Source organism: Myxocyprinus asiaticus, chromosome 33, assembly GCF_019703515.2.
Source record: "Myxocyprinus asiaticus isolate MX2 ecotype Aquarium Trade chromosome 33, UBuf_Myxa_2, whole genome shotgun sequence".
Lineage (NCBI taxonomy): Eukaryota > Metazoa > Chordata > Actinopteri > Cypriniformes > Catostomidae > Myxocyprinus > Myxocyprinus asiaticus.
In genome coordinates this window covers 28,701,397-28,713,653 of record NC_059376.1, presented here as the reverse complement: position 1 = coordinate 28,713,653, position 12,257 = coordinate 28,701,397, and the positions used below count along the sequence as shown (strand labels likewise).

Here is a 12,257-nt window from a genome sequence, read left to right as displayed (position 1 = left end):
CACCTTCTCCTCTTGTTGAAAAGATATGATGACATTGTAGAGACGGTGTGAGAGAGGCAGAGAGAATGCAAGAGAAAAAGAGGAGGAGAGTACTTTAAATCCATCAAAACCTGATCTGAGAACAGAGATGTGCTTGAGTCTTGAGACTTAAAAATTCCATTTTGTTTGTTGCCAAGTTAGCATCAATGCTTCTGTGCTTGAGTGATATATACATGCATCGATTGATCAGAACCAGATACAAGTTAGCTAGAGATGTTTATTATCTATAAATTATTTCAGTTATTTCAAAGAGCCATACAGGCTACCACAGCAAAATAACCAACTATAACAAAGACAATGGTTAAGTAAATCGGATAAGAAGGACAAACAATGTCTATAATATCTTAAATGTATTTAAATTTCAGTTGAAAAGCACCCTTGCACTCCCTCTCTCTCATCTCACCCACACCAACACTCACACAAGCTGACACACATACTGTACATATGCACACGCACGCACGTACGTGCATGCACAGACACACACACACACACACACACACACACACACACACACACACACACAAATAGAGACTCGGTATTGCACATCATGGCCACATTACCACCTCGGGGTGTGCATTATTTTTAAATAATTCAACGGCCCGTTGTCAGTTATTCCTTACATATACTGCATGTTGTGTATAAATGATGCAGGTTCATTGACTTCAACAGTATTCTTTAACGGTATAACAGAAAAAGGGCTTTTGCCATCGTTCATTGTGTATTCGTTTAAGTCTGGATTCTTCCGTATTCCAAATTGAATGCATGACATGTCATAGTAACGAATGCCCAACTTGGAGGTACGAGCTTCCCTGGTCCACTTGTAGGCAGCAATAAAGAAGGAACATCCTTGGAGAAGAGCACAAAAAGAACCAAGAAAGACTTTGCGCCAATAAAACAGAGTCACTACGATGGCGTGACAAGCAGTTTTAATATCCAACACACACATATACGACCACTTTCAAACTTGCCTGGTAAAGGCCAGGAACTGCAGAATAAGAGTGTTGGCCTGAAAAGGATCTGCCTCTTCTCTCTGGGGGTCAAAGTTCACAGGCTCTGAAGGATCAAGAACCTCAGCCACCTGGTTCTGGTGGTCCAAAATCTGAGGGAAACCAGAGGAGAAGAGCTGTGCCAGAGATCTGCGAGAAGTCGACCTACAGGAGCTGAGACAGAGAAATCACATCAATACAGTTAACAATAGGTGGGCTTAATCAAAATATCATATGTATTAAAAAAACAGGAGTAAAAAGAATAGGAAGGAGCTGCACTTGTAACAAAAATACATAGGTATAGGGATGACCAATGGATTAATTATACAGTCACTTAGATCTTAATATGACAAGCAACCAAGAAGAGTAAAAATTATTTCAAAACTGACTGATCGATACATGGAAAACATGGCCTGGAATTAATACCTGGAGGTGCGTGGCTTGAGGCAAGGTGTGGTGCTGTGGAGAAAGATCTGGTCAAGTAACCCAAAGGTTGTAGGTTCAAAGCCCATGTGGGACAAGGTGAACTTGTCCCGTATCACAATTTTGCCCTTAAGCAAAGGTACTTTTGAATCACACTGAGGCTCGTTCAACTCTCTGCACACCATAGATACTTAGTTACAATACTGTACATGTACACACACCTGTAGCATATGAGCTGCCAAGTGCTGTCAAAACAACACAGGATACAGATCAGTAAACAAATGTGACAGCCTGCTGTGCTTTATAGGGGGCATTTATGAAGCAATCCATAATCTCCCCACAGTATTCCAGATGTATCACTCTAAAAACCCCTTTAGCCACAACATGGATTGTACTTACTTCACATCAAATATAAGAGATATTCTGAAATCCACTGGAGTGATCTGGTTGTAAGTGCTGGTAATGTGCTGCTGTGAAATCTAAATAAGATCTCATACATTAAGGTTTTATGAGGCCAACATCAACGGCCTGTTTCTTATAGACCTCCAAAATGACTTCTCTAAAAGAATTGCACTGTCACAAGATAAAAGCATTTAAAATATTTCTCTTTAGACATAGAAAGAAAATTGCACATGGAAAGCAAAAAAAGCTAATAAAATAAAACTGGGTGGTGGTGAATACGTTGTGGGCTCGGTACAGCACAAAAAGAGATAGGCTGGCCTACGGTATATGCAATTTAAAATAGTGGATATTTTTTTTTCATATAAATGCAGTTTATTTGCCAATTCATGACTAGAACCTGCCTAGTGCTTGTACAGCTCTGACAACAACTGATCTCTCTACTAGACAAGGAAACCAAAGAAAGAAATGAAATCATCTCTGTGTGGATATGAGAAATGTCACAGATGTCACGGATATCTCACAATTGTAAGACATTGATCCTTGACTCATTTGAAGCTGAATTAATTTGTATCTCTCAAATTTCAAAATCCACAATTCAAGGATACAAAATAAAATCAAGTTAGCAAATTTCTAAAAATATTTCCTCTGTAAAAACATTTGAGCCTTTATTAAAGCTGAATATGAAGTCATATTCAGGAAGTCTTAGGAGCTTTTTCAGCAGTATAGAACATTGGTTCTCAACTGGTGTATTGCAGGTCTGTTTTGATAGGGTCAAGGCAGCAGGGCAAAATACAATGGTAAATGCAAATAATGAAATGCAACCAACCACATAATTGTGCATAGTTAGGAAAGCAAAATAATCAACTTTTAAAAGAAAGTAAAAGTTTCCCATCTCTTTTGTTGTTGAGGTCAAATGCCACACATCCAATAAAAATTTTGAGTAAAGCTGGTGCAAATGAATTTGTCACTTGGAAATATGACTAATATGAATACAACATTCATTTGTGTGTTTGGTTGGTAAATCACACTTTTGCTGTTTATGCATTTACAAAATTGTCAATTATTGTTAATGTCAATTATTGTCAATTGTCAACTACTTGGCCTATGTCATGATTATAATTTAGCATTGTGTTGGGTCTATGCAGTTCATGGTAGTATTAATAAATTGCATGTTTGATTTTAAGGATATTTCTGTTACTTTTCTATGATAACCAATTTTGGTACTGTGTTGGATTTCCACTTGATGTTCAATGTAAAATCTGAAGCGAAACCAGTTTAGAACTAGTAAAGGAAAGCACAAATATATGCAAACTGCAGGAATTGAATATGTTCTTCCAGTGACTCATGCGTAATAAGGAAATACAAAAATTAGTCCCACACTTAAATCAGAGTCTTATAATTGCCAAAGACAAAGAGGAATATAATAGAATGGATCATGGAAATTTTCTGGTGAATTAAACATTAAAAATCTTTGCTTACTATTTTCACACTCGCCCACCAATATTTTCTTCCCAGGATCCACACATCAAAGAGCAGAGTAAGAATGAGAGAGAGAGAGAGAGAGAGAGAGAGAGAGAGAGAGAGAGAAAGAGAGAGAGTGAGAAAGAGAGAAGCAAGGGCAGACAGAGATAGAGTGAAACAGACAGAGCAATCATCTGTTTTTTAGTGTTGTGATTTGATGAGTACATCTGCATTATTTTTGCCAATTATGTGTTATTTCTTTAGCTCAATTTGTATGCGTTATTAAACCACACCTGCAATGATCACTGGTTTCTCATAATGACAATAGGCTCATTACCAACAATCCATTTAAAACTCTCTGACAAGTGACGTGAGATGTATTATGTAAAAGTGTTTTTGTAATATCCCAGGGAAACAGGGTTGGTCAACCCATTAGATGACATAGGCGACCGTCTAGGGCGGCATCGCTTTGGGGCGCCGATCTACCGAGACAATTTTAGCATGGGTCCAATCTGTGTCCAACAAAATGTGCCCTTGTGTGTTCCAATAACGTATTTTGGTGCCCCCCACAGAACATATAGACTGTGTACTAAATGCCTTACCATCATACTACTCTTATACTACTGTTTCTGTTATATCTGTGTTTGGCAAAAACAGTGAGAGAAGTATGGCTAGTATGCCATTGTGAACACGGCCATAGACTCATGAGCGGGGGGCTTGTGAATCAGAGCAATGCCCGGTGCGTGAATTAATCACTCTTTTGAGTCAATTCTTCCCAATTAATTTGTCTTACATACGGGCTGAATCGTTTGAAGTGCTTTGTCACACGGTAAAACAGTAACGGGATACTTTAGAAGACAGAAGACAAAAACAATGCTGAATGAAGTGGATATTTACTTACAATTAATTGAAACAAAACCTGCAGCTGCATTCAGTCATCATGTGTGAGTGCAGTCTGTGAATGATTTTCTATGGCAGGTAAAGACATTTTCTAAATAAAAGTGTATCAAAATACTAACATTACATGAAAGCACTTACAGTAAAAGTATCAAAAATTACCAAGCCAATACCATGTTTAATGGACATGTTCCTTGGAATAGCCTACCATATAAATACCATGATATATTTGTAAAAATACCAAGGTTTTACCATATTGTACCATCACTGTACCATAATACTGCCACAGCAGGCTTTTGAGAAAGATAACTTTGCTAAACTTCATCTTGTGCTGTTTAATGTGAAAAGGTGTCTATTATTTTAGTCCAAAGTTTCATTAATACTGTTATTTTTTGTTTTTTTGGACCATCTAAGACCATTTCGTTTGGTTTATGTACACTTTACATTAAGTTTATTTCTATAGGCTATAAGGTGATACCCATTTATGATGCCTACTTGGGGCAGGGGTGGGGGGTGGGATCACCACTGCAGGGAAAATCTGACCAAATTAAAGTTCCTGACATGAAAAATACTAACCAGCACATAAAATTAACCAGAACTCCAAATGTAATAACTTAATTTGACTAACCTGGTTTAATATTCAAACTTCAAATTTAATTTCATGGGTCTCAATCAGACAAAACAACTAATTAAAGGTACACTCAGTAAATCTTTGTTCATGTCATCTTGGACTTACAGTGACACGTAGTGGTGTGGATGCAGCATCATTCAAAATCAACAGTTTTCAGATACAGATGCCATTGTAGAAATTCACTACTCACAATCAGCCATGATTAGTTTAATTAAACTGTGAAAATGTCCAACGAGATTAAGCGAGTAGTATTCAGCTGGTCATATGATTCTAAAATGGCAGCCCCCATGAGGGCACCCCTGCCCCATGAAAAAAAAAAAAACTTTTATAAGGTTACTGATATGACTAGAATCCTCATCTCATGTGAGTGGTCATGATTTTTCAAAATTACAATTCATTTTTTAGGAGAAAAACTTTTTTAATGGGGAAAAAAATTACTGAGTGCACCTTTAAAATTAAATTAGAGTTCCTATTTAAAAAAAAAAAAGTCATTCTACACACATTGGTTCTGTGTTTTCTGGGTCTCTAAATACTGACCAGTCAACTGACTTAAAATGAATGAAGAATTTATCAGAATTTTGTTAATTATCTAACAATAAGCAGATCTACAGCACATGAACACTCTCCACTCAAACATTAAATTGCCTTCACCCCGAAGAACTACATAGACATCAGTTATGATTGGCTAAACTTAGTACACCAACATTTACATATGGAAGTCTTAAAAGTACATATAAAATTAAATCCTTCTTTTTGAAGGAAGAAACCTTGATTTACATAAAAAATGCTACAAAAGTGTGGAATATGGTGCCTTTAAAATAGAATTATTTTGACCGTGTGGCGTTTGTTTCTATGTGTTATGTAGTTCTCACCTTGCAGCATGGGTTCCAAGGGTGATGACGGGAGCGTGCACTGGGTTGAACGCCAACTCCTGCATCTCACCTTCTTCCTCACTTCTCTCTCCATCTCTCTCCTGTACACTCAACTCCATGTGTGCTATGCCACCAGTGCCGGGACGCTCCTAATTCAGTTTAAACCCACAAACATGCACAGAAAGAAAGAAGAAAAAAAAAAAATCAGGTGTCACTTCGGGCTAAAGTTCATCAGCAAATCCTGCCAAACAGAAACTCAGAGGATTTATGAAGCTTTGGTTCTCTTTGATTGTCTCTGTCTGTGAGGCTCAGCAGAGCAGAGATGAAATCTGTAAAGAATATTCTGTATTGGAATTCTCCACATAAAATGACACACCACAGACACAAACAACTTGCATTGTGGTTCACTTCAATCTAGTGCTACAGAGATGAAATGCATGAAGACACAACAAGCACTTGAAAGAATCACAGTTATGGCACTTTCTGTACTCCTTACCTTGTTTCAGCCTTAAGGCCAAAGTACTTTGGTTGCCGCGTTGTTGATCGCTGTGAGTACAGTATGCGTGATGCAAATTTCGTCATCAGCACAGTGCACGCGGACTGTCCGTGCGTGGTACAGATTTTCCCAAAACACGGACAGTCCTCATTTGTGCGCATCTTTGATGCATGCGCCTGCCGTTGACTGTACTAAAAGAGTTTCACAAAGCAGTTGCAGTGAGCATGCGTCAAACACATTCATATTAAAATGCAGTCAAAAAAGTATCATTTGAAAGGCAGCACGGTTGACCGCAATTTCCAATCTAGAACACAGAAAAACGAAGTGTACCCGGGCCTGTTGACAGCACCTCCACAGACCGAAGACAGTCTGTTCACTGGATGTCTGATGTATATTGTTCACAAAAATGGCAAACACTTTCTCGATCTAGCATGCTCTAATAGTGTTAGATGAATTTACGAAAATGTACAGAAATTCTAAAAGAAAGCCTGAACACATAACTTGTTTTGTTGGATTTTGCTGTACAGCTAGTCATGGACAGACACTGCTATTGTTTAAATGAGCTTTTTAATCTTTGTAGTCTATTATTTTGGTATCAATAATGTCAGATAAACCCATCATTAAATGACACAAATCAATTCAAAACACATTGTGTGTTGGTCGCTTGGCTAAAATTAGCAGAAAAGTGAACCACATTTTATGAAGATAGTCAGTAGGCCTACTTAAAAAAAAAAAAAAAGGGAAATGTCTACATTCTACATTTAAGTGTTGTTCTGCTATACTTGATTACATTTATTAGTAGCTTGTACTTTTCTGGCACACTTTAGAACATTGTATTGCAGCACTTCTAATGTTACTGTCACTTTTTGTGTTGAAGCATTAAAATTAATAAGAAACATTGGATAAAAGTGTCTGCTCAGTGAATAAATGCATACAGTATACATATACAGTACACATAACCATACAGAATACTATTCAGACTGCACTAAGGCTACTGAAAAATAAAAAATAATAAACACAATCAGCATCTCAGCCACACTGCAAGTGAATTCCAGCCTCAGGGTGCTCAGAACTCTTTGTCCAAAAAAGACTGATATTTCTAAATCAACTGAAACCAAAAAGTGCTAAATATACCTGTGGCTAGCAGGGCGTGGCCAAGCGGCGTCTGGGCAGAGCGAAGCCGGGAAGATAAGTGGTGAATGAGTTCTACCTGTGTGCCACACCGGTCTCGCGTTCCAGTGACGGGCGGGAGTTTTTAAGGAGAGGAGACAGCGGCAGATAGGGAGAGAGAGAAGCCTGAAGCTGTGTGTTTGTCGAGTGTTAGTGTGAAGCGACTGCTGAAAAGCAGTGTGTAATATGTGTCATTGAAAAGTGTACAGTGTTTGTACAATAAATGTCTACGTGTTGTCAAGCCGGTCCCAACTTCCTCCTTTGTCATCCTTGAATTGTTACAATCCCATATATATATATATATATATATATATATATATATATATATATATATATATATATATATATATATATATATATATATAGTATTTATACTGTATACACCGATCAGCCACAACATTAAAACCACCTGCCTAATATTGTGTAGTTCCCCCTCGTGCCGCCAAAACAGCACCAACCTGCATCTCAGAATAGCATTCTGAGATTATATTCTTCTCACCACGATTGTACAGAGCGGTTATCTGAGTTACCGTAGACTTTGTCAGTTCGAACCAGTCTGGCCATTCTCTGTTGACCTCTCTCATCAACAAGCCATTTCCGTCCACAGAACTGCCGCTCACTGGATGTTTTTTGTTTTTAGCATCATTCAGAGTAAATTCTAGAGACTGTTGTGCATGAAAATCCCAGTAGATCAGCAGTTACACAAACCAGCCCATTTGGCACCAACAATCATGTCACGGTCCAAATCACTGAGATCACATTTTTCCCCATTCTGATGGTTGATGTGAACATTAACTAAAGCTCCTGATCCGTATCTACATGATTTTATGCACTGCACTGCTGCCACACGATTGGCTCATTAGATAATCGCATCGCAATTGGTGCCGGAAGGGCTGGTTTGAGTATTTCTGTAACTGCTGATCTTCTGGGATTTTCGTGCACAACAGTCTCTAGAATTTATTCTGGATTTATTCTGTGTGTGTGTGTGTGTGTGTGTGTGTGTGTATATATATATATATATATACACACACACACACACACACACATACACACACACCAATCAGCCACAACATTAAAACCACCTGCCTAATATTATGTAGGTCCCCCTCGTGCCACCAAAACCGCTCCAACCCGCTTCTTCTCACCACAATTGTACAGAGCGGCTATTTGAGTTACCGTAGACTTTGTCAGTTCAAACCAGTCTGGCCATTCTCTGTTGACCTATATATATATATATATATATATATATATATATATATATATATATATATATATATATATATATATTGATATATATATATATATAAATGGATTGGAAACTCTAATTTGGAGAGAGGCGAAGTGGCAGATACATAAAGAGAAGAGTGTTAAAAAATGCACAAGGAATAATTTAATACCATATAAAAAAAATACATAAATAAATAAATAAAACACACACACACATTGAACTTATAGGAGTATCATGCTAGAACTTGAGTGCAGCAGAATATTCCTCCCTAATCTGTGACTGAAGAGCCCATGTGTGGCACACGCAGCTTCAAACAACTGTGGGGGTGGAAACTAAGCACTTTGTATGTTTATTTACACAGTTTCATCATATAGTCTAATGCACTGCATGACTACCAGCATCAATATAAACATACGCACCCACACACAGGCGATTAACATAATATGCGTGGATATCCTGGTGCAGAGTTTAAAACCAAAAGTTTGAAATGTTCCCACTCTATTACTGGCTATATGTAATCACACTGTTTTTCTGTACATAAAAACATAACACAAGCTCGGCATAGCACAAATATTTACTTATATTCCAACATATTGAGTACAGTAAAAGTACATAGTATAATCATGCTGTTTGGCATGGTATTAAATAAATTTATTACAGAGCTCAAGTGAACCCAGAAGAATCTGGGAATTGTGGACAAAGACATTTGATGGAAACACATAGTGGACCCTTATTAGATGTTGAGCTGAAGAATTATCTCAAATAATATAATTTACATGATTTGCCACTTTAGCAAGACACACTTGCTGAACCTGGACAGTTTTTAAGGTTGTGATCTACTTGCACTGAGTGCAGCAAAGAAAATATGAAAGCAGCACTTGCAGTGGATCTTGATATGCACCAAATTATCATGGAGCTGCTGCAAACTTTGTCAAATGAATGAGACATGTTAATGGGGCTCTAAGAAGGGCAGAGGAAATGCTGGAGGTTTGATTTTGCAGTAAAAATTAGTACCTGTTAAATTGTAGAGAATTAACGTAGATCTAACTACACATTAAGAAAACAACAATTTAACAAAATACAGAATTTCTCACTTTAATATGAGATTCCTACTGCTCTAAACAGGTTTTCTTGTCTTATGTATAGGTGTCTGTTTACAGCTGAAAACATATATCTGTATGTTTGGTCCAAAGGATTATGTGCATGTGTATAAGTGTATAAAGCAAATTCACTTTAATGTGAATCCCACATTACAGCTTGAGAAATTGTAGGTGTTTTATTCCTTTGCATGAATGTATCTCAGTCTTTATTTTAAAGAAAAAAGGGAACATATATATTTGTATGTGGGTGGAAAACTTACGACATGTGACAGCTGGTGGGCCGATGCCATCAGGGAGGGAGAGAGCAGAGAGGGGAGCTGTTGTTGCCATGGAGACCCCACCGTGTGGCTCATGGTTGGGTAGCGTGAAGTCGCAGTCAGCTGAGAGAGAGACAACTGAACAACAGAACCAGAGAAAAGAGAAAAAGAAATAAAAAAATACATATTTATCACACCAAACAACGGCAAAAGCATTTGACAGAGAGGCAATCCCCCATAGCTGGCATCAACATAATGCCAATATCCAACCAACACAAAGGGAGGATGAAATTAGAAACCTGTTTTTTGTGTAAACATGACAGATCCAGCTTTGTGTACCACTACTTTTGCAGCTTATGCATGCATAGTTTTATACATGCTCTAATTTTTTCTTACTTCACTTTGAGATTTACCATTCACATTTTGCCCTTCCTCCTAATGGGAGTCTCTTTTGAGTAAAAATAACAAAGTAACATTGCAAAACCCACCCACACATGCATGCATGCTTGCAAGTGTTTTTTGATGCAGTCATCAATTTCGGGATCTTAATAGGAATTCTGAAACTATTGAAGATGGGAAAAGATGCACAAAATGAAATCATCTCATAATATCAGGGAAATCAGCAGGGACTTGGCAATAAAATATTTTATAGATGTCTGTGTTGCTGTATGATAATATTGCAGTTCTTTATGTTTAGTGTATTGCGATGCAAAAATGCTATATTGCGATCTTGTGCTCACTGGTTGCTCATTCATTTTCACTGGACTTTGATACTTTGCATAACAAGTGCTGAACTTCCTGCTTTACTTCATCGCTTAGCCATAAACATTGCATAGAGCATAGGCACGTCAGTATCAGTAAAAAAAAAAATAAATAAATAAAATGAAGATGCAAGGGAAAAGCGAACCTTGATTCCAGTGTTTAAAGAAATATTCCTGGTTCAATACAAAATCGACAGCATTTGTGGCATAATGCTGATTATTATGTCCTACTAGTTAAAAATCAAAAAGGGAAATGGAAAATGCACACAGCAGTTATGCTCAGGTCTCAGGAGGTTTAAACCTCCAAGAACTGGCCAATTCATTTCCATTGGAAGTGCCTCACTGTCTCCTTGATTTTTTCTTTTCTTAAAGAAAAGGAGGGATGATTCAAAATATTTTTTTGTGGTAATAATCAACATTATGCCACAAATGCTGTCGAAAGAGCTTAACTTGTATTGAACCTGGAATATTCCTTTAACATCTCACAAAAACCCTTGCAGTCTAGCTGTATAGAGGACCTGTACAGATATCCCTACAATACTCTTAAATATAGACCACCCCTCCCCCACACACACACTCCTACTTCCTTCACGTTACATTATGGACAGCATAAAGATTTCAAACCAGTACTTACACAAAACTACTTCTTTAGGGCTTATCAAAATCAAGACATTATGACTGTGCTGGTTTTATCAGATAAACTCTGGGCTTTGTTTTCTCTAGTGATTATGCTCAGGATGAGGCTAAGAGCTGTGAGCTGTGTTTTGCATCAGTTGCTGATCTAATGCAGCTCTCTGGCCTAGAGAGAGGCTGTGCAATGTGATCTCTATTGCATTAGGCTAGTTGACTGTTAGGCAGTAGTGGCAGAATTTGAGCTAAGATGGGGTCAGTGGAGTTAAACACGACTTAACTGCCTTCAGTACAGCCTTTATCACTGACACCCTGTAGATTCTAAAAGCATGTCTTCACTGACCCCAATACAGCCTAAATCTACAACTCACTGACCCAAAAACTGCCTAAACGCATGACTACACTGTCCTCAGATCAGCTGAGATCATGAGTCCATTGTGCCCACTACTGCCAAAACACAAGCCTCATCATGACTAGGTCAGTCTAATACATGATCCCACAACCCCCATTACATGAGTTTAGACCAGGCTTTCTCAACTGGGGATTCGTGGTCTGTCGTGGACAGACCGACTGACAGGACCGACATAAGAGATCCAACAAGACAGGAAACAAGATGAACTGGCACTGGACAGCAAACATGAGGAGACTAAAATAGGGAGAGAAATCAACAGGTTAACAGGTGTGATTAATAAACTAATAATGGGCAAACAAGGAGGCGGGGTATGACGTAAAACAGAGAGACACGCAAGACAACAAAACACCTGAATGGCATGAAAGATAATCGTCAGACAATGAGGAAATATACGCCTATGCCAACAAACAAACAAGATGAGAGAATGCATAGCAATTCCAAACAAAGTGATGCCACGCATTCTCACGCTAAACGAAACCTGAGCGTACATCG

At 38.0% G+C, this 12,257-nt stretch overlaps 1 protein-coding gene across 1 annotated transcript in view; it reads right to left on the bottom strand.

Annotated features, from left to right (window-relative positions):
- The window catches only part of LOC127424648 (nephrocystin-4-like), a 219,713-nt gene that overhangs the window by 47,461 nt on the left and 159,995 nt on the right, over positions 1-12,257 (bottom strand). Inside the window, exons 13-15 of the mRNA XM_051670006.1 lie at positions 9,966-10,100; positions 5,712-5,860; positions 1,008-1,199 (exon numbers count right to left, since the gene is read on the bottom strand). Of these exons, the coding sequence (XP_051525966.1) occupies positions 1,008-1,199; positions 5,712-5,860; positions 9,966-10,100 (476 nt within the window). The remainder of the gene's footprint in view (positions 1-1,007; positions 1,200-5,711; positions 5,861-9,965; positions 10,101-12,257) is intronic.